The sequence below is a fragment of the Malurus melanocephalus genome, unplaced genomic scaffold, assembly GCF_030028575.1.
Source record: "Malurus melanocephalus ecotype Western Australia unplaced genomic scaffold, MMel_1.1 scaffold_1027, whole genome shotgun sequence".
In the NCBI taxonomy this organism is placed as follows: domain Eukaryota; kingdom Metazoa; phylum Chordata; class Aves; order Passeriformes; family Maluridae; genus Malurus; species Malurus melanocephalus.
This window is the reverse complement of record NW_026624259.1, coordinates 48,642-70,129: the sequence shown is the minus strand read 5'-3', so window position 1 is coordinate 70,129 and position 21,488 is coordinate 48,642. Positions and strand designations below refer to the sequence as shown.

At 42.3% G+C, this 21,488-nt stretch overlaps 1 protein-coding gene across 3 annotated transcripts in view; it reads right to left on the bottom strand.

Annotated features, from left to right (window-relative positions):
• Positions 1–21,488, bottom strand: part of IKZF3 (IKAROS family zinc finger 3) — a 32,177-nt gene that overhangs the window by 7,800 nt on the left and 2,889 nt on the right. For 2 of the 3 annotated variants that reach the window (XM_057386669.1, XM_057386668.1), the window contains exons 2-6: positions 19,647–19,700; positions 18,328–18,438; positions 4,934–5,194; positions 4,093–4,260; positions 3,016–3,132 (exon numbers count right to left, since the gene is read on the bottom strand). In XM_057386669.1, the coding sequence (XP_057242652.1) occupies positions 3,016–3,132; positions 4,093–4,260; positions 4,934–5,194; positions 18,328–18,438; positions 19,647–19,700 (711 nt within the window). The remainder of the gene's footprint in view (positions 1–3,015; positions 3,133–4,092; positions 4,261–4,933; positions 5,195–18,327; positions 18,439–19,646; positions 19,701–21,488) is intronic. The other variant, XM_057386670.1, reaches the window with a different exon arrangement.

The following is a 21,488-nucleotide window of genomic DNA, read 5'->3' as shown; positions in this document are numbered from 1 at the left end:
CTGATTAGTGATTTTGGAGCTACATGGGAAGTTGAGCTGGAAGCATGGGATTTTATGTGGTATAAAGATGGGGTTGGTCTCACTGCTTTTAAAGCTGGGTGCCCCTCTCCTCCTCAGCCAGCACCAGGGCTCAGAACGGTCTTCCCTGACCCCCTGAGATGTTTCCATGCTGCTCCCAGCACTGCTGCCCATCTCAGTGTACATTTCAGTGTGATCCTGTCTGTATAAAACACTTCCAGAGGACCATTTTCCTGCCTATGTGAATTAACCATTATGAAGAACTCTTTATGTTGGGTGAGGAGTGACCTCTCCAAACAGTGCTGTCCCCTGGCCATCATGGGGTAATGGAGTGGTTTGGGTTGGAAGGACCTTAAGGATCATCTTGTGCCACCTCCCTGTCATGGGCAGGGACATCTTCCACTATTCCAGGTTGGTCCAAAYCCTGTCCAACCTGGCCCTGAACACTTCCAGSGTTGGGGAATCCATGTCTGGGCCACCATGTCACCCTGTAGCTGGAGAGAGAGCGGATGCTCTCCCAGCCCTGAGCACACACCACACTCACCCTGCACTGAGCTGTTCCCATWGCGTGGTTTCTGCCACACCACCAATGTGAGTAGAATTTTTAGAACATGCAGCTATCATTAGCAAACCCCCCAAGTACAAAGCYGAGCTGAAATTAGAGGCATTGCTTCCTGTAGCATCTCTGTGTGGTCACTCAAGAAGGGAGAGTGGAACAGAGCTGGGTGATTGTGCARTGAGAACAATGTGAGAGAGATGGTTATCAGGGACAACGCTCAAACTACATTGTTACATAAAACTTCTCTTCTAGAAATATTTCTACATTTTGAACGTGCTAGTCAGGCACTAAAAAGCAACTAGAATGGTTACTACAGTCCTGATGCTTTAAAATATTTTAATTAGTTAGGGATGAGAACGTGTAGAGCACTTTCATGTCTAAAGATGGCTCAATGTGAGAATCAGAATCTTGGAATGGTTTGAGTTGGAAGGGACCTTAAAAGTCATCCAGTTCCACCTCCCTGCCATGGAYAGAAACACCTTCCACCAGACCAGGTTCAGAAGCTTATGAGGAATTCAGAAAAACACCAAAATTCAAAGTAATGAAGAGAAATAGGGAAAGGATCAGTAATGGGAAGAGAATGTTAATAAACACAAATGCAAAGTGCTACATTTAGGGAAGAAAAATTACTTAAATGTAGCAAATGACCTCCTGAGAGTCTTTCCAGCTTTCTCTCTCTCCGGTTCTGTCACCCAACATCCTGTTGACAGCAGGAGTTCCCATTTTTTGTAAAATTTCCCACTTCCCTAAAAACATTGCAATATTTGTAAGGGTGTGAAGGTCTCCGAGACAGAGGGAGCAACCATTGATTTGCATTCCATGTGACCAGTTAAGGCTCCCTGTGCTGATGCAGCAAGGACTGCACTGCAGGCTCAGGATAAAGGGTGAAATGTTGCTATTCTGAAATGCATCGAAACTATGAGAATGGTTCTGAAGCAGAAAGCTGCAACAGACCTCATGTTTTCCATTTTCATGGGTGGACAATGTTGGCTGATCGCCATCATGGGAGTGTGTACTGTAACTCAAACCACAGTTACAATGTGYAAGGGTTCTCACGAAACCCCAAATTTGCTGATGTGCTGATAACCAGTTACTTTTACTAATGCTCTAAGAAACCTGTCATTTGCTGATGAGAAGAGAGCCTCCCCAAAACTATAAAACTATTAAAAAAACCCTATGAAACTTTAAAAATCATTGTGCTTTGAGAGGTTTCCTGTGTGCTTGAAATACCAACCTACTCACTCTGCACAGTGTAGGGATTCCTGTACCCACRGTTATCATCACACACCAATGGTTCTTCACACTGATTTTCAGGCCTGGCTTGTGATGATTCCTGCAGAATCTTRTCCTTACTGGTGATAGAGTTAYTAGGAGGAAATTCCTCCCTGTGAAGGGGCCTGGCACAGGGTGCCCAGGGAAGCTGTGGCTGTCCCATCCCTGGAAGTGTCCAAGGYCAGGYTGGATGGGGCTTGSAAYAACCTGRGCTAGTGGAAGGTGTCTCTSCCCATGGCAGGGGGTGGCACTGGATGATCCTCAAGGTCCCTTCCCACCCAAACCCTCTGTAATTCCCTGTTTCCATTATTTGGTGTTTTTTCAAAGCTGCATAGCAAAAATGGGAACCCAAATTCTGAAATCGTAGCCTCAGCTCTGCTCAGATCAGTTGTAGAATCCTTTGGGAGGTCACAGCCACTCCCTGACTCTGAATGGGAAGAACAATTTTTTCCTGACTTACTGGTGTATTGTGAAACTCGAATCACACAGTTCATTTTAGGATTTGAATGGTTCAGGTGAAATAAGGACAAAGATTACGGCAGTTACTTTTCACCAAAATATTTTTGAACTGCAGCACTGAGACTGCAAAACGGAAAACAAGAATAAAACATGKTTTGATATATTTTGTCTTTTCAAAAGGCAGCTCTATACTCAAAGCATTCCCTTACCTCTCACTCCCTCCTAAGACGATCTGCCAGTGATTTTTGGGATACCATTCCCTTTTCATGCCCTGGATCCAGGCTACTAAAACTGCTGTAAATTCTAACACTTCTTATTCTAAAGAAAACGAACCATCAAACACACAGAGACAGGAACAACGRCTGTCAACACCTCATCCCATAAAATGAGCCACATAATAGCATGAATGTAGGAATAATTTAATTCACTGAACATCACCTCCAAAAATGCTGGGTACAAGGTATTTTAGATGTTTTACACAAAGTAACTGTGAAAGAAAAAAGTAATTAAAATAAAAGCACTCTCTAAATATCTGCCTGAGGGCTGCAATGAACCAGCCCCTCTGTAACGTTACARCCCCTCGGGTTACTGAAAAGGAGTGTAGGAAAAGCTGTTCTCAGGCTGTGGGTTAACAGCTCACCAGATGCCCTTTTATAAGCCCTGTAATGTACCAAAACCCCAAAACCACTGTAATGTGATAAACTCACCAGCCTCACACATGCCAGCGTTCTGCAGGTAAGTCCGGCACCGCTCCTTGTGCTCTTCTAATGAGCTCCTCTGCTTGTAGCTCCTTCCACAAAACTCACATTTGTACGGCTTCTCCACTAGAAAAAGAAACAATAAAGTAATTAAAATAACCACAAGAGATCACTAAAACACTGTCTTGCTTGAAGCGTGATGATTTTAGCATTGTGCTGGTGGGGGACAGCACCACACTGCTGTTCTCGATTAAATCATAATCTCATTTATCCGTGGCAGATACATTTATTTTTGACTTTGATTCTTTCTGAGGTTGAGCTTTTTTTTCTGTACACTGTAGTACAGAGATAGCATCTGTAATTTAGAATCAAGGCTTTCTTTCTGGGCCCATGTAGAATGCAGGATACAAATTCAAGGGCAAGCACAACGTGGCTCCTGCAGAACCGGGCCAGCTAAAATCCAATTATACTTGGCTTGTTATCCAAGTCACCTCAGCTCTGTGCCTCCATTTCCTCATCTGCAAAACTGACAGAACACCCTACCAGGCTTGAGAATAAACATCTGCTGAGCATTTTAAGAGATTCAGATGAAAGGCACTATACCACAGTGAGGTGGCAATAGGGTCATCTGCCTGGGATTATGCTGCTGGGGTGCTCCTCACAGATCAGGGTGGRATGGGAGGAAGCCCCAGCAAAGCACGTCTCACACTCTCCTCAAGTTCAGAGCTTGCTGGCATAGCCAGCTCCACTCATCTGAAAATGAGCTGACAAGGTGGTGRTGGGTCAAAAGTYRGACTTGATGATCTTGGARGTCTTTTCCAACCAAAATAATTCTGTGATTCTGTGAAAATACCATGGAGTTATTTGTGCAAGCAGGTTTGAGGGCTGTGACATGCATTCCCCTGGCCCCTTTCTCCGCACCAAGAGGAGAGCCAGTCCTGAATTGGCTCCAGRAGCACAGCGAGTGGTCACTGCTCTGCGTTGACCCTTTCACAGGCTGAGCAAACCTTGCTGACTGTCTTTTCCACACCGAGTGTCCCAGTGACACACATCCAAAACACATGGAGTGCCTGTGAAGTCACTTACCAGAATGTGTCCTTAAGTGACCCGTAAGCGCATCCCTCCTTTGGCAGGCATAACTGCACAGGTGACACTTAAAAGGTTTTTCCCCTGTGTGTAGTTTAATGTGGCGGAGGAGGTTTCCCTTCTGAGTAAAGGAAGCTCCGCACTGATTACACTGGAATGGCCGTTCACCTTAAAATGACATACAGAAAAGGACATTTAATGGTTACGTGGGTATCATGCCGTCCTCTGCCTTTTTGGAAGAGGAAAGAATGAGATACTGGATGGATTTCTTTCTATAGAAACACACAGAGTGTGACTTCAGTGGGAGGGAGGTGCAGCTCTGGTGTCAGAGCTGCTCGTAGCATATGTAGGACTATGGAAAACACTGCACAGTTCTTYCATGGAAAGAAGCGCTCCGGAGGAGGCTGATTCCAACAAGCCAGCAATTTTTAGAAGAAAAAAAAAACCTTATCTTGCTGCAGGCTGCATCTTAAGATGTTCATTGGTTTGTTGCCAAAGTATAGCACAGAGAGAAATTTATAYACAGACTGAAAATGGCAGCACAAAACCAAATTAACTTGTGCTTTGTGCCTGAAATACTGCAATTACATAGTGCCTTTCATCCAAAATTCCTAAAATGCCTCTCAAACTTGCTTTTAGTTATATTCAATCCCAATAAGAAGAAAAGTGGGTAAAGTGAGGCACAGAACAGCGAGTAACTTGCTAGAGATCATATGTGGCATMAAGGACAGAACAAGGAAACCCTGATTTTGGTATACTCTTCAAAAATAACTAGTCTAGATTAAAAATTATCATCCTTTYAGTACCCCAGCTCTTACAAGAACAACAGAGGGATATTTACCAGTGTGGCTACGCTTATGAACCATCAAGACATTGAGGCTAATGCAGGCTAATCCACAGATATCACAATTCATCTTTCCACTAGCTGGCCTGAYGTTGTCATATGAACCCGAGTGTCTTTCCAGTTTAATGCTCTCATATTCGTTATATTCTCTGGGATATGTGTAAGGCAGTTCCGATTCTTCCAGGTTTTCCATAGGTTCGGAATTCAGAGCACTCTCCTCTCTTTCACTGTATTCACCTTTCACTTTAATCACATCATCTGCAGGTAAAACAAAACACAGGAGTGAAAAAATGTTACGCTTAAAGACCGTGAAGTATCTTAGGAAAAAACACACTAAAAATTATGTAAAATGATAGCATTCATCTTCCTAAAAGTTTTACWGAAACACCAAAGGTGAAGAAATGAAGTTGAGACATGAAACTTCACTGGTCATAGATACTTAGTGATACTCACAAAGATAACCCTTAAAAACAATTAACCTGCCTGATAATTATCTTTGATGGAGAATTTCCTTSTACAGATTATGAAAGTATAATATGGTGCAAGCTTCTCCTGAAATTACTAGCYAGGATTCAAGAGAAAAGACTTATTCACAATTATTATTTCTATAGAAATTGTCATTTCAGGCTGCTCCTGTGAATTGGAGATGCAGAAAGGCACAAATTAAAAAGGGCAATTATATCTTATAACTTTGACCTTCTTGTGGAACCTCTGGTGCTTGGAAAAGAATCTAGGATCTGTGTAAGACTCCCAGTGCTCCCATGGGATAGATTCTCACTAGTTAAGCCTAATCAATAATAGCAATTTTCACTTGCTAACCACAATTTTTATCCATAGCTCTCAGACGTGTGAGGAGCAGTTGATAATCTCAATTTACAACGTGAGTAAAATTAGCAGAGACAGGATAAGGGTTTCCTGATAAACAAATGTATCCCAGAAATGCCAAAAGATTTGTCTGAAGTCATTTTGTGAGGATGTGACAAAGAACATGAAAATCAGCATCCTGAAAATCAGCATCCACAGCTTCAGAMAGGTTCCTGGACCTGTAGCCATGTCCAGAAGAATCCAAAGGCATTGCCTGAATGAATGCAGCTCCATGACAAAGGCGGAAGCAACAAGCAGCTAATTATTGACTAACAGTGTAAAAACACAAGCAAATTGGTCACACTGCATAAACAGCTGATGATTCCCAACTTAGGGCGCTGAATTTCCTTTCCATGATTAACTCCAACTCTACCAACACTTCCATTAAAATCCTTAATAATTGCCAGGAAAGTTTTTTTTCTTCTCAAAGCCGGCTGAGAAAGTTGCGTGGAGACCTCACAGCACCTTCCAGSGTCTCAAAGGGCTGCAAGGGAGCTAGAGAGGGACAATTCATCAGGAACTGGAGTGACAGGGCAAGAGGGAATGGCTTTAAGCTGGAAAAGGGGAAATTTAGGTCAAATATGTGGAAGAAATTTCCTCCCTGTCAGGGTGGTGAGGCCCTGGCACAGATTGCCCAGGGAAGCTGTGACTGCCCCATCCCTGGAAGTGTCCCAGGCAAGGTTGGACAGAGCTTGGAGGAGCAACCTGAGCTAGTGCAAGGGGGTGGAAATGGAGATATTTAAGGTCCTTCCAACCTAAACCATTCCATGGGGCTCTGACAAAAGACTGGCTGAAATGGGAGCTGCGCCTCAAGCTACCGAGTGAAGCAARCACCACGGGATGCAGCACACAGCTTCCTGTTTGAAAGTCTTGTTCTCTGGCCACCTGCTCCTCCTTCCAGCAGAGGGTTAGACAGTTCAATCTGGCACAGAATCACTTGTCCTTTCTCCAAAGTACAGAACATGAACTGCTGAATATGTATTAGCTCTGGTTCTGAGTAATAAACCACATCAAATGCTGAGAACAAACAATGGGTGACAGCGAAAATGAGGTGGCGACATAAAAGAAACGTTGAAAAAGAAAGATCTGGCAACCTAAATTTTCATTAAACCAAAATTTTCAGCTACATTTTAGGACGAAAACCACTCCTCTGTCCTAATTTATTGTATTAAACCATGACAATCTGTCTGACTTTGGACTGAGGTGGAGGAAACAGGTGGGTGATGATTTCTTTGTCCCACACAAGACCCCTCAGAAGTGTGGAAAGCTCTGAGATCCCTCCTGTGCTCTCCTTGGGTGGGGATATTGATGGAAGAATGGGGTTTTGTCCCATATGGTGTGGTTTTATTGCCCTACCCTGGACAATGTTTAGATTTTGCTGTTGGGACTTGCCTCCCCAGTCCCTGATGAGCTCCTGTGGGTTTGATGTTTGTTCAGAGGGTCACATGGAGCTCCAGAGTTACCCAAAAATGGGCTGTTTCTCTTTGTGGATTCTTCAGTACCAGCTCTACCTTACATCCCACAGATTTCTGCTTCCACAAAAAACAGGGGTTCCTCCACAGGTGCCTTCTGTTGCCAGCTTCATATCCAAGGGTGCGAGGGTGATCCTGCTATCAAGACTCCTTCAAAATTAGTTTATACAACCATTTCCATCATTCCAAGGAAAAAATATTGCCAGTTGCTGAAAGCAGATTTCAACACCCGTCCCTTTTCCAGAAAAAAAACCCCAAAGCTTATTCAGTTGGTTGGTTGTTTTTTCCCTCTCAAAAGGAGGCAGTTCCAAAATAATTTGCTACATCCTGCCCAGCACGGTAAAAGGAAGTACCCGGTGCAGCTGCACCTTGTTGGTGCTTTCAGAAACAATTTCAATTCCCACTTTCTACTTAACGTCTCACCTTTCGTCTGCTTCGCATGCAGTTATTTAGCAGTGGAGGCCAAGTTGTGACCTCCAACAGAGGCTTCTGTGTCRTTTGCTGCTCTTTCTCACCACAATTCTCAGCTCACAGCTCCAGAGCTGTGCCAGSGTCTGTGTGGCACAGCATGGGCATTGGTTTGAGCCCTCTGTGGTACATCCTTGGGGACTGGTGTAAACTGGGCAAACCATCCTATGGTTCTAGCGTGGAAAATAATCACCTCTGCAGTTTTCAAACCTGATGTAAGGCTTGTGTTTCCTTGTAGTAACAGAGGAGGATGTGCCTGAGTTCTGATCAAGGCTTTTCCATCACTGCCTCTGCAAAAAACATCACTCCAGCTATCCATGACATCCACATTTGGAGTGCTTTCTCGTAGGTGTTTGAAGGACCTCACAGAAAAATTCGCTTTCTGATGACTGGAACCAGCAGAAGCCATGARGGAAGAGGCTTTTAAAATCCAAATAACATAAATTTAAAGGTTGGGATTTTTCACCTGTTACAGTTTAGAGGCTGCTTCACCTCTCTGACAGTTGCAGGAGACAGCTTTGGTGTAAAGTCTGAGGAAAAAATGGCTCAGTACAGGTTGGACTAAAATTAACCAAGTGATTGCAGAGTCTGGAGCCACGAGATTCCTTTTTCAGCCCAGGCTTTTCTCTGTACTGGCATGCACAGAGAGTACCATGTGATCAGGAGATTGGCAGCTGTGTGGAAGGTTGGTATCTGTCACTTAAAAATCATATCAGCATATTTTATTAGATCAGGGAGTTTCCAGGTTGCCTTAATCAAGAGGAGGGAAGCTGTGACTTCATGTAGAAAAGGGAAATTTAACTGAGGAAAAACACAATTATCCCTAAAAACACTAACGAAGTTCCCACGGTGGAAAAAAAAAGAAGTGCTATCATCTGTTCTATTATGAATGTGAAGAGGTTGTAAGAGAAAAAAAAGCATTCACGGAGTCCAAGTCAGGGAACTATTTTTCTTGAGGCAGTTCATGGAGTTAATATACACTGTGAAAAAAAAGCTGCAGCTTTTACAGAACAAAGTACCGGTGTGATGCGTTAAGGCTGATGCACATGGTTTCATTTCCTGGGGAGATGATTACGAGATGAAAGACATACTCCAGAGTAATATTTTTGTTTCACCTGAAACACTGTAAAAACAATGGGTTCTGGAAAAAATCCAAAATAAAGCTGCGGTGGCAACTTCAGACTGAGTCACCACCCAAACAGCGCTTGTGTGCGCTCYATAAAACGATAGAATCACAAAGGGTTTGTGTTGGAAGGACATTAAAGCTCATCCAGTCCCACCCCTTGCCCTGGGCAGGGACACCTTCCACCAGCCCAGGTTGCTCCAAGCACACCCAAAGCCCGTCCTGGCCTTGGACACTGCCAGGGATGGGGCAGCCACAGCTTCTCTGRGCAACCTATGCCAGKGCCTCACCACCCTGACAGGGAGGAATTTCTCCCATGTATCCAACGTGGATTTCCCCTTTTTCAGCTTAAAGCCATTCCCTCTTGTCCCATCATTCCTGTTACTGAAGCAGAGCCCATCTCTGCTTCCCTGTACGTCCCTTCAGATACTGGATRGCTGCTCTGAGATCTGCACACAACCTTCTCTAATCCAGGCTGAAAATGTAGGAAAAAAAAAGTCAAGAATGACAAATAACTAGGCAAGTTGGAGGGTTTCTGAATCTTAGCTGTTTTCTCTAGGAGGATATTTCAGAAGGAAAACCCCCCAAAATTCTCCATTTAACGTGAGACTTCAGCACCAAATACAGAGAAGAGAATGTAAGTTTTGTCCTGTTGTTAAGCAAAGTTTACCAGGAGCGATTGGAAAAGCACAAGGAATAAAACCGAAAACCTATTAAAGACAACGGCAGGAAAGGGTGATGTAGCTCAAGTGTTTTACAAGGAGTGGGGTCATAATCGTGAAATCCTCAGCACATGYAAAAAGTCAACTGGGTAACAAAGAAACTTAATCATCTTAATGTGGCATTTTAATGATGCTGCTGATTTGCTGTGCCAATTCAGAGATAATGAGCCCCTAATGCTACAGATGTTCAGCCAGACTAAAGGAAAAAAAAAAGGAAAAAAGAAAAGCTTTTCTTGTATGCCATTTCCTAACTATCCAATTAAACAAATTGTGAAAGCATATAAATAGTTTACCAGGTTTTGACAGCTGTTAATGGGATTCAGATGCCGAGGAACAAGAAGGGAGTCGATACGGGGCATATTGGARGGTTCTTGTGACTACCTGGGTTTGACAGGTATTAACTGATGATTGATTCATCACCGTTATCTCCACAAAACCCTACAGACACGCGCCAGAGCTGCTCCCCTCCCAGCAGGAGACTCCTGTACCTAACCAAGCCTGAGACAGAGTGGTGAAGCTGTAAAAGTCCGTGGAGTTTCCAAATTCAAGGCAGAAACCTGCATGTTTGTGAGAAACACCTCAGCGATGGAATCAACACACTGGGGGCGAAGATAAGTCGTGAATAAAAAATTTCCATATTCCTTAGTAAATACAGAAAGTAATATGTACCATAAAAATTATGAACTGGGGGAAAATAATTAAAATAACCAAAACCATGTTTAAGTTTTTTTTCCTTAAATAACAAGAAGAAAATGATTACATGTACGTATTGAAAAATCGAAAACTGTAACTAAAGAGGAAACATAAAATGCGAAGTGACGCAATAGCAACATGAGATTTTTTTTAATTAAGGCAACACAATTGAAATTAAGACAACTTTTCTCCATGTTTTTCTTCTACCCCACTGCAGATATCCATCTAGGGAAGGGAAAGTTTCCCTCTGACTCCAGCCTGGGCTCCCTTTTTCCCAAGAGYTTTTATGAGATCATTTTTTGCTAACAAAGGAAGAGTAATCACCTCACAGCAGAATTAATTTCCAGCCAGACAGCAGAGACAACCACCCCAAGCAGGACATGGTGACAAGAAATGCCCTTGCAGGGTGCAGACTCGGGGCCTGTCCCATTCCTTGGGTCTCTTTTTGCATCACTACAGGCCAAAGCAGAGACTTCTGCACAAAAAATCCCAAATATTGCATTTATTATTTGGACATATTGGCTCTGAGTTTATTTTATCTTTGTGCTTTTTTATATTTTCTCAGTACTGTTGTTCAATAATAATTTTAGTCATTTTTGTACAAAAAAAAAAACCCTAGTACTTATTTTGTTTAGATACTTATAAGGTAGACGTGAGTGGTAATTCCTAAGTGACCCGGTGCTGAATGCACCTGGTGGAAATTTCACTTCTAAATATAGGAGAGAAACTTTCATCATTCCCCTTTGAGGAGTGCAGGCTCAATGGTAATGAGTCTCCTTGGTTTTATTGTGACTTGAAACAAAAATAGAAACAAATCAAATTGAAATGCAGCACTGAGAATTGGAAAGAAAATAAAAAAAAAWAAAAAAAAAAAAGCCAGGCATCATTTTCCAAGTGCTCAGATGTGTATTTTCTACTTCATTAATACCAGTGCTTCTCTATCATTAAAGCATAGTGTAATTTATCTAGTTGTTCAATTAATTGCAAAATAACCCCAACCAAACAACACATGTCATTTCCAAGCTTATATGAGTCAGGAAACTTGAATTATGTAACTGGTTCTCCAAGCATTTTACTTAAAACATTAATTTTTCTTATAAAGATTAATATTCCGGTGTAAATCTGTATTTTCACACATAGTATTTCCCCCTATTATAATTTTCTGCCTAACAGTACGGTTTTTTTAGGATTTTCATTCAAAAGGTTTTCAAAATATGTTGAAGTTACACTAACAGAAATAAGGATAAAGGAGAAATGTTCCCCAAAACTGAGCATTCCCAAAGCTGGAGTTAAACAGGAAAAACTGGAGAGCAGGGCTGTGCAGTGCTGGGCCATGGTTTAGAGAAGGAAATGGAATTTGACTTCATTTAACTGTATTTAAATGCTCTTAACTGAAGCTACAGTTAAGAGTTTGGGGAGCAGAATGATAGTCCCTGGGACAAATCAGACTAGGGACTGGAAAACTACGTCTAGTGCACGCTGAAACCATCATGGGGTTTTATTTTGGTTATTTAATTTTTAAAAGTGGCAATAATTTGCCATTTTTCCCCACTTTCTACACCCCCAGTGCTGGTTGGGAGCACAGAGGGAATGCCATCCCATATCCCCAAGCCTGCAGGGCCCAGGTTTTCCAACACCTGTCCCAKATGAAATTTGTTTTAATTTTGACACCTGTTAACATTATCCTTTTCGATTTGARTATCTTTTAAGTCTCCCTCCTTACAAAAAAGCACAGAAAAAGATGAAACTGCACAAGCTCTTCCCTTCCGTTGCCGTTAAGATACCATCACCCAGAGAAAACATTTCTAAAATTACAATTCCTGAAGTCCAGCAAGGCAGATACAATCACAACCGTTAAATCAGACTTCAATGAGACAGTTAATCAGAGAACATCTGGACCCAACAGTCAGACTGAGAAAGGCCACATGTTAAATTCAGATAATCASTGGCATTACTTATATCAAGGGACCAATCACTAATGTGACCACTCAGGCACGGTCGACTCTGGTCAACTGTGCTTCAAATGAACTTCAAACCTGAGAAATTCAAAGTATAGTTTCATTTAACCTTTGCAAATTCATCTCTCACTAGCMTTCCTGACAATGCAATGTAAGAAAAATAAAATATGGGGAGAAAATAAGRTAAAATAACATGAAGAATATGGAAATCTGTGATAAATATCCAAGGAATTTTAACACATGTAGACTAAAGGCAGGAACTYGGTTCAGATCTTCCTGATCACCTTCAACATTGATTTGATTGARCTATAAAAAAAATTCCAATATTAAATAATCTTGACTTGAATTTTCCAGTACACCTATGTTCTCTCTTATTTGAGYTTCTTGTAATTAAATATTTGTAGTTTGCTTTTAGCATAGTCTTCTAGAGGAGCATGTGCATCTGCTCTGTGTTCCCTTAGTAACACTGATCTTACAGCTCTTTCCCAGCCTAAACGTCCCCAGGAATCTGTGATTCAGACCTGTACAACAAATCCAATCCTCCCTGAAAGACCAGGATTACTCAAACCGCCCGTCCAGGAGCACCTGCAGCTCCCAGAGGCGCTCCTGGAGGTGGAGCTCCTGCACCAGGAGAGGCAGGAGAAGAGCGAGGCTGGCACSGACGGCAGGTGAGCGCAGCCACACGCTGCTCCACGGGAATACAGAGAGCCGAGCTCCGAATTAACCGAGTTCCCAACGCTCCTGCAGAGCAGGAGAAGGGACTGCAGCCGGAACAAGAACTGGAGCGAATGCGGCGTGAGGGGAGACGGCGCTGAGGACACGGCAACGCCGGCCCGAGGAGCCCCAGGTGAAAGAGGCACCGAGCACCCGGTGCAAACTCTGCATTGCTCAGTTAAATGTCAGTCAGCAACAAGACGCAAGAGCCATCAATTCCGACGCTCAGGGAATGCCTGACTGACATTTGTGGCATTTTAGCAAAGTTTTGATTCTTGTAGATCTATTTTCCTTTCCCAATACCTTTCCAGCAGCATAAACAGAGTGAACCTGCCCCTTCAACTTCCATATTGTGCTGAACGAACAGCCTGTTTGGGGGCAAAATGTCACTCATCCCCATCGATTTATTTCCTCTCCACTAATCTGTATTTCCAAAAATGGATTACTTCYCTTCAACAACATGTGATTTTAGTTCCCAGGTTTCTGCATCTTCATATATTTTCTGATGGGGGAATGGGGARGGATCACAACTCATCTGCCTTGGACTAGATTAAATTTCGATGCTGAAGGAATAAACATTTATCTCACCTGTAATTTTAGGGAATTATTTTGTATGGATCTAAGATACACATTTTAGAACAAGTGAAGGAAAATGGAATTTTAAAAGTTATGGAATGAAGCCCATCATCTATTAAATAATTCTGTGTATCCATCCTCGTTTCAGCCCTTGCTCTGTCTGAGAGCTTCCACTGGGAGTCAGGATATCTCAAAAGTAAATTCTATTTTCTAATCACTATAATGGGTTAATTAGAATGAGAAATAGCTGCACTTTCTGATTATCTCCAGGCAGTCAGAGTATCTGARTGTCTATGTCAGTGCTGAGTGCTCAGGATAGTCCAGCTGATGTCAATCATTTACAGGCTGGGTGACACCACCGCCCCGTTGATGTCACCGAACGTGCCTGGCAGCATTCCTGCCGCTGACGGCACAGTCTGAAGCGCTCAAACAAAGTCAAGAGGATCGTTTGTTGATAAGGAAAACGCGGCTTTCAGTCTCAGTAGAGCCCCCAGAGAAGTCTGACCCGTTCAGCACAGACTCCCTGCCGGGTTTAGCACTACAGAAATCCCCTTGCAGTGAACTTCTGCTGATGTTGTGCGATAACCCCGAGTCCCATGAGCGCCGGGGCTCGAGCTGGGCTTGGGAGATGTAATACTGTGATAAAAAACGGCACTTCCTTTCCAGGCAGATAAGTGCGTGTTCTTGCAGCACCGCTGGAACCTCGTTGCACGCCCCAGCGAGGCTCTGTCACCTCTCCTGYCTCACTCCAGCCTTTCAACCGCCCCCCTCATACACCTCAGTGCAGCAGCAATTAACATCCATAAACCACAAATGTGGCTTTTATCTCTTTTTAGCTCGCAACCATGAAAGCTCGCTGACATTCATAACACCCCAAAAGTTGTCTGCCTCAACAGCTGAGGGAATTAAGACATAATTAAACATTCGTGCTTGACTGCTAATCCCAGAGGAAAGAACGTGGCTTTTTTTTAATTTAATTTTTAAATTAAAGATGTGTCAACTTTGGCCACCAAAGGTAACAGTGTTGGGGGCACATAAAGAAGCAGGGGAAATCAAGTGCTTTCCCCCCCCTCGTCTTATTGCTTGTCTCTTTTCAGACTAGACACAGGAAGCACCATGGGAACGGTGTATTTTTATGGTTGCAGGCGAGCGTACACCATGTGCACCACAGCGTGCAGCTTCCAGTCCCTTGAGGCAAGAAAAGGGGGTTTTGTTTCTTTTTTTTTTCCTTCTTCCCCATCAAGCTTTTAATTACCATTTTACTATAGCCTGCTGCCTAATTGTTTGCCCGATACTTAGCGATGATCATCATGGAAACCCTTTTAACAGAGGGGGGTGGAATAGGACAAGTTGAGTTGTTTCCATGGAATGGCATCTCACCTGTGTCAGGACACACATAAAAAAACACCATAAGCTGGTGTGTTTGCACAGGCTCAGAGAAGTACAAATATGGAACTGTTTGCTGAAAAAGTGGATTTTTTTTAATAGCAGATGAGCCCCGGTGATGGTGTTTCAGCCCTATACATTAATTTAGTGCTTTTATGAACTGTCTGTAAGCTTTTAAATGGATCTCAGYAGCACTTTTAGCACAAAAGGCTCCACCAAACCAAGTTAGACAACATCTAGACTTAAGGCTCCAGCTTCTGYTCAAAGCCTCAGAATAAATCTCCACAATATACTCACAGTGTCACCATGAATAATGCAAGAGTCACAAAAACATGTAGTCCAAGAAACTGGAAGATTCTTACTCACTACGGATGGCTGACAAGACATGGAAAAAGCAGACATAATTGTGCTGGAGAAAAACATGTTACAGACATACTAAGGCAGTGGAAAGCAGGTTATCGAAGGCTTGATCTCTCTCCATGAGTCAGTGGCTTCATGTTCCCATGATGGCCTTCAGCAGATGGAACAAACCCCGGGGGCACGGATCATGCRGGGGTTCAGGAGAGAGAAAGGAGAGGTTTCTGTGTCGCAGGCTGTCACCAGCGATGAATTGGGAAGGTGCTGGAGTGGAATTGCTCACTCACAAAAGTGATTAACATTTATGAGAATCACATATACATTTTTCATTCTTTCTCTTYAAATTTGATATAAAGTGAGGAGATTAGTGATCATATCAATGTGCCAAATAGAGAAATTGACCTTTTCTTTTAACCAATAGGTTCTTCAGATGCAGGCAGGACATAATCCTTTTCCCAAAAGCCATCACTAGTACTGATGATATTTCTATTCTGTGATCCTGGAGAATATTATATATTCATTTTTACCAGGGTTAGTGATCCCCAAAAGATAATCCTCCCACCAGGACAGCACTGTCAGAATGTGGTTTCATTTATAGAAGTCAGACAGTAGTTACTGACCCACGAAGACTGCTCAGGGACTAACAGAACTGCTGCTATTTTATAGAGGGCATGACATGAAAGCTGAGATTATTTGTGAATTTCAGTCTSCAACAGCAACTGAATTGGTGTTGTTGGGAGGAAATTTAAGTGCACCAACTGATCATTGCACGGCCTGGGGTACTAGCACAGCATGCTTAAATATTTAAGATTTATTGTGCTTCCGGTATCAGAATGACTGTAGAGAACCGTGTGTGAAACACTGAAGCAAACACAATGTATATTTTATTTTGTGCCATTTTACACTGAGATGCTGGAGGTATCTTTTTTGTGCGTTTGAACCAGCTTTCTCCTTGCAATCATGGCTTTATTCCTACAGTGAGCAGCAAGGAATAGGGCACTATGGTGCTGAAGGTTCGTACTCATTTTATAATAAATGAGCTCTAATGGTAAGGGAGGCTGCTGGAGGGGAATGATGTTTTATTGATATTTATGGCATTGTCTTTGAGATGTAAATTTTCAGTGTTTGCATTCCAGAACAMATGGTAAAGAGACTTTCAGAGATCAGCAGCAATATAAAAAATGAATGGTAAGAGCAGTACCGATACAATCTCTCACRTGCCCAAGTTGTTTCTGACTTAAATGTATGGAAAAGAAAATGAGAGATGGTACTGCAGGCACAGGGCAGCCAGAGAACTGGAAAAGGACTTGCCTCATGCCTGGACACTGCATACAAGTGGTATGAACATGGCTCCCGGACTGGGAAAGTGGGAAGAATCTACCTCTCAGATGGTCAGCACAGAGGGGTTTGGGAGTGAAACCCTGTCCTGGCTTCCTGCACCAGCAGCTCAGCAAGCAGGAGGAGTGAAGGGCCAGGACACTGGGAAAGCACAGGGAGAAGTGAGATAGTGAGAGTGGAATTGGTGCAAGGGATGGACAAACAGCTGGAGCATGGCTGTGAATATTTYATGTGCTGTGGGATCTGAGAAATCAGATGCCTTGGATGTAGAAAGGGCTCAAGCCTTCCATATTCTGTGTATTCCATTAAACTTCTGTATTTAGGGTAAGCACAACAGAACTCACCTGCCCAAGACAAGGCTCTAGATTGCAGACATCTATACTGAGCTACTCTCCACTGACACAGAGTCCTGCTAGGCAGGACACGAAGATTTTCATCCTGAGCCAGACACCCAAATTTGGTCAGAAAACCTGYGTGATATCTGTCTATAAACTGTCCAGAAAGGCCAGACACCAGCACAATTCCAGATACTGCCACTGTAGATCCTTGAGTGAGATTCATCTAGAGTGTTTTGTGTAGGCTTGCAATTTGTTAACCAATAAAAATGTTTGGGTTTTAATAACGCAAAGGTATAACCTCCGCAAAATAATCACATGAATGTTAGAGGGAACAACCAAAGCTACTTGYGTAGTCAAAACACATAATTCTTTAGTGATTTACTTGATTCATGTGATAAAAACTCTACCTCAAACTCCTACCCAAAGCCACAGCTATAATTTCCCTCGGCACTGCTGCACTGACACGGACGTGTGGCACAGAGCAGCACTGTGAAACTGGTAACACCGTGTGTGCCATCCCCAGGACACGTGCCCCACATCCTCCACCAGGCACACTCTGCACTGGTTGTGGCTGAGGCCCCTGGCACGGATGAGCACTCTCAGATCATGGGCAGGAACTGTTGTTAATGCTGAGATTTCAGTTTAGGAGCTTCTACAGCACGGAAGAAACTCAACACCTATGTCATAAACACATAAAAAACCCCCTGAGCTCTGAGGTCTGTAAGATTGCCAAGTTCCAGGAGCTGCTGCTGTTATCTTCTATCTGTAAATGAAGAGGGCCTGGTGTTTAAAGACAGTACGTATTGGTTTACTATTTTAATTAATCCCTGTGTCTTCTCTCAAACCTGTAAGGAAGGGTTTATTCTTCAAATTCAACCATAAGTATGGAAAACTGACCAACCTCCTGTTCACCCACAGTGTAAAGTAAAGCATTGCTGCTACAGTTTTAAATTTTACAGGCCTGAGTGGTCTTGTGAATTTGAAGTAACTCRTTCTTTCTTTCAAAAACATGAATAAATCACCAAGTTATTTTTTAGGTATGAAAGTACTTAGCARCATTAATAAAAATTGCAGTCCTAACACATGATTTGCCTATGCAAACTGCTCTTTGGAATTTTTATGTTTCCACACACATTAAAGGCTCACCAGATGCACTTGCTCTTTTATCTTCCCATCCATATTTCATAGATCCTGTAAAACTGACCTCRGTAAAATGCACGTGAGGTTCCCTGATGGAAGAGTTGCTCCTCCTTAGAGCATGTTGAAATGCTCCAAATGAATTGTATTGCTGTTCCYTTTACAGGCCTGCTCTCATAGCATAATCAGATGAATAAAAAGACAAAATATAACTATTRTATCTCAGAATTCCAACTCTACTTTACCTCCTGCTTCTTCATTAGACTGATTGTGTTCCTTCATATCTTCCACATTATCCATGCTTTCCATTTCCTGGGATTTGTTCAGATTACAGTCTGTCAAATCCTCTTGTTCTTCTGGGGAAAAAAAAAAGGAAATAATAATTGACTATTTATTCTCCAGGAATATATTCAAGGGATTCCCTCAAAGCACCTGCATACTCCCAGCACTGCTGACAGTGCCCACAGTGTTATTTCTATGGATGCACTGGTTGCACTTTGGGAAATGATTTTACTTCCCAAAGTTCTACACAAACACATACCTTGAACCCATTTTYAGCTTTTGCTCAGATCTAAATATTCTGGAGGTTGTTCTAAATGACAACAGGAATAAAACCTGCATATCTAACTCTATCATAGGTGCTCTGACAACTGCTGTGAGCAGGGATGGAGCTCCTTGGAGTAAGGCAAAGGCAGCTCCACTTTGTTCTTTTGGGCAAAATATTAATCATTCTGGCCCTAGGCCAGGAAACTGCTCAAGCACATGTAATCAAGGCCTCTTTGAACCCACTTGTACTTCTCTGCTTATTACACATGTGTATTTTTAAATATCAGCATTATCATGCAGATCAGCATCTCAGAGATCCCAGGCTCTCTCCCTGGAAATAAAGACACCTTTTTAACTGTAGTGGAATTKATTTGGGTGAAGGGTTTCAAACAAAGCCTGTTTTGTTAACCACACAAAGCAAACTAGGTCCATATTATGTGTATTTCTGTAAATTTAAGATCAATATTTCATTAAAGAATGSACAGTGTTTTCTTTCAACCAGTTCTGGGAATTCTTTAAATTTACAGTAATACTGTGAAATTGCTGGTAAATTCATTATCCATTGACAGTTGGATGGGAACAGCCCCGATCATTCTCAACCTAAATATCACTTTGGAGCTAAAAAGAGGCTCGATCGTTTTATTAACAAGAAAGTGAAACMCTTGTCAAACTCACTCAGGAGGTTTGTTTTCATATTTTCAGAAATGCAGTCAAYCAAGCAAATTGCATTATTCTTGCTTCTCTAATCAAAACTTCCAGCTTTCTTCTGAAAGCATTTCCTTCTATACAGTGTTCTTTCCCCACTTTACTATCGTTTTCCAATGTTATATCGAACTTCCATAGCTTTGTTTCAACATTAGACTTTACTTTTTTCTGCCTTTAATGTCCCTCTTCATACTTTTGACTCAGCTACTCAGTGTTCTGGGACCCCAAACCAGCTGCAATTCATGTGGTTTTCTCCACTTAAGTGTTAAATTGTATAGAGAGAGTGGAAAAACATAACTGAACAGCACAGTACCTGCAGCTATGGGCTGCTCCTGGGGGTTACTGAGGTCCATCCCGGGCTGTGAATCTGCAAAAGACAGAAAAGCAGCCTGAGGTGTTTAATATTTAGAACAGTTCACAACACAGTTGTTACAATTTTATAAATTCCCATGTTCTTGGCTGAAAGTAAAATTGAAAAAGAAAACATTTCAAAGAAATAAAAACCAAATTAGTGTTATGTTTCACGTCTTTGTATCCTGAGCACTGGCCTGTGCCCAGAAAAGGGATTAGGTATGATTTTCTCACTTCAAAAACTTATAGAACAGAGTACCTTATGCTTTTGATTTACTCATTGTGTGCCCTGTGAGCACAGTACARCCGTAATAACTCTGTAGGGAATTAATTTCTCTAAAGCACAAAGGCATTTTTACATTCTTTTTCCAACACAAAGGGAAACCCCCATTACCTTTACAAGATTTACTTGGTTTTCATGGGAATGTAAGTCTAATTCCCACTGAGAAATTCCAAAAGGGATCAAATGCTAGGAATTTTAAAAATTTTTCAGAGGACTACCCATGCAGCCTGGTTTCCCAGCATGCTGGGGGCTCAGCAGAGTTCTGAAGCCAACATAAGCTGCAGGAATTCCCATCTCCCACTTCAGTGCCCAAATTTCAGCTGGTGAGTTGAACTGGAGGCACAGACCTGAGCTGTCCCGTTATGTCTTTACTCAAGGCCTCCCTGCCCTGAGATTTCTTTGATAGGAGGCTGAATTCTTAACACAGACACAGTTACCTGCTTCCTTCCTCTTTTCTTTCCTGTAGCTTCCCCGCCCCCCGCCCCTTTATTTTTTACATGCCATAAAATCTTTTACCACCTTTGAATATAAAAAATAATAGTTCCAGGACTGGGAAGATTTCTTCCTGGCAGTTACATAACAGAAACACCCAGGCAGCGGGCATGAGGTGTTAACCACTGGTGACATTTACCCCATAATTATCTGTCTTTACCTCCTCTGCATGGAACATTTTTGTGGTCTCTGCAATGTTAAAATATAAATCTCTGGTAACTCTTCAGCAAAGCAGCCTGGTATCAGCAGAGGTTCTCAAAAAACTGCATGAATAGAGGGTGGGATGTTGTGTGCAACRAAATAAAGGCCTTGCATCATAAAGATAGTCACAGAGTTAAATGACAAAACGTTCAGATATTTACTGAATCTATATTTGAAATAAATAAAACAGATCAAGGAACTGTATAATTATAGCCCTTGATTTCTCATTTTCATTCTATTAAGCCAGGAAATTTGAGGAGCAAAGAAGCAAGTGGACAAATTTATATAGTGAATAATGATGAAGAAACATGCGTAAATTCTAGATAAATTAACAMATTTTTCTCTAATATTGATTTTAACTTTACACCACAATAATARCCCAGAGGAGCTGTGGTTGCCYCATYCCTGGAAGTGTCCAAGGYCAGGATGGAWGGGGTTTGRAGCAACCTRGTCAAGTGGAAGATGTTCCTGCCCATGACAGTGAGTGAAACTGGACRAGCTTTAYGGTCGSTTCCAACACAAAACATTCCATRATTCCATGAATACAGACACTTAAATTATGCAAACCCTTGTAACTGTGCACAAAATTAAGCGGAATCTCTCTTATTCTGCAACACTTAATTTTGTATTTAACTGCATTCAGAAACCCAGCACAGTTGCCCCATTTGGGTGATGGGGATCAAAGCCCCAGGCTGAAGCCCCAAGGTGCCACTGTGGCTTGAAACCTCGGCAACAAATCTGCCTTTCCCTGAGCTCCCAGGTTGTGGAAGAAAAAATTAGAACCCCTACATCATTGCTTCAATTCCAACTATTCTGCATTTATTCCTG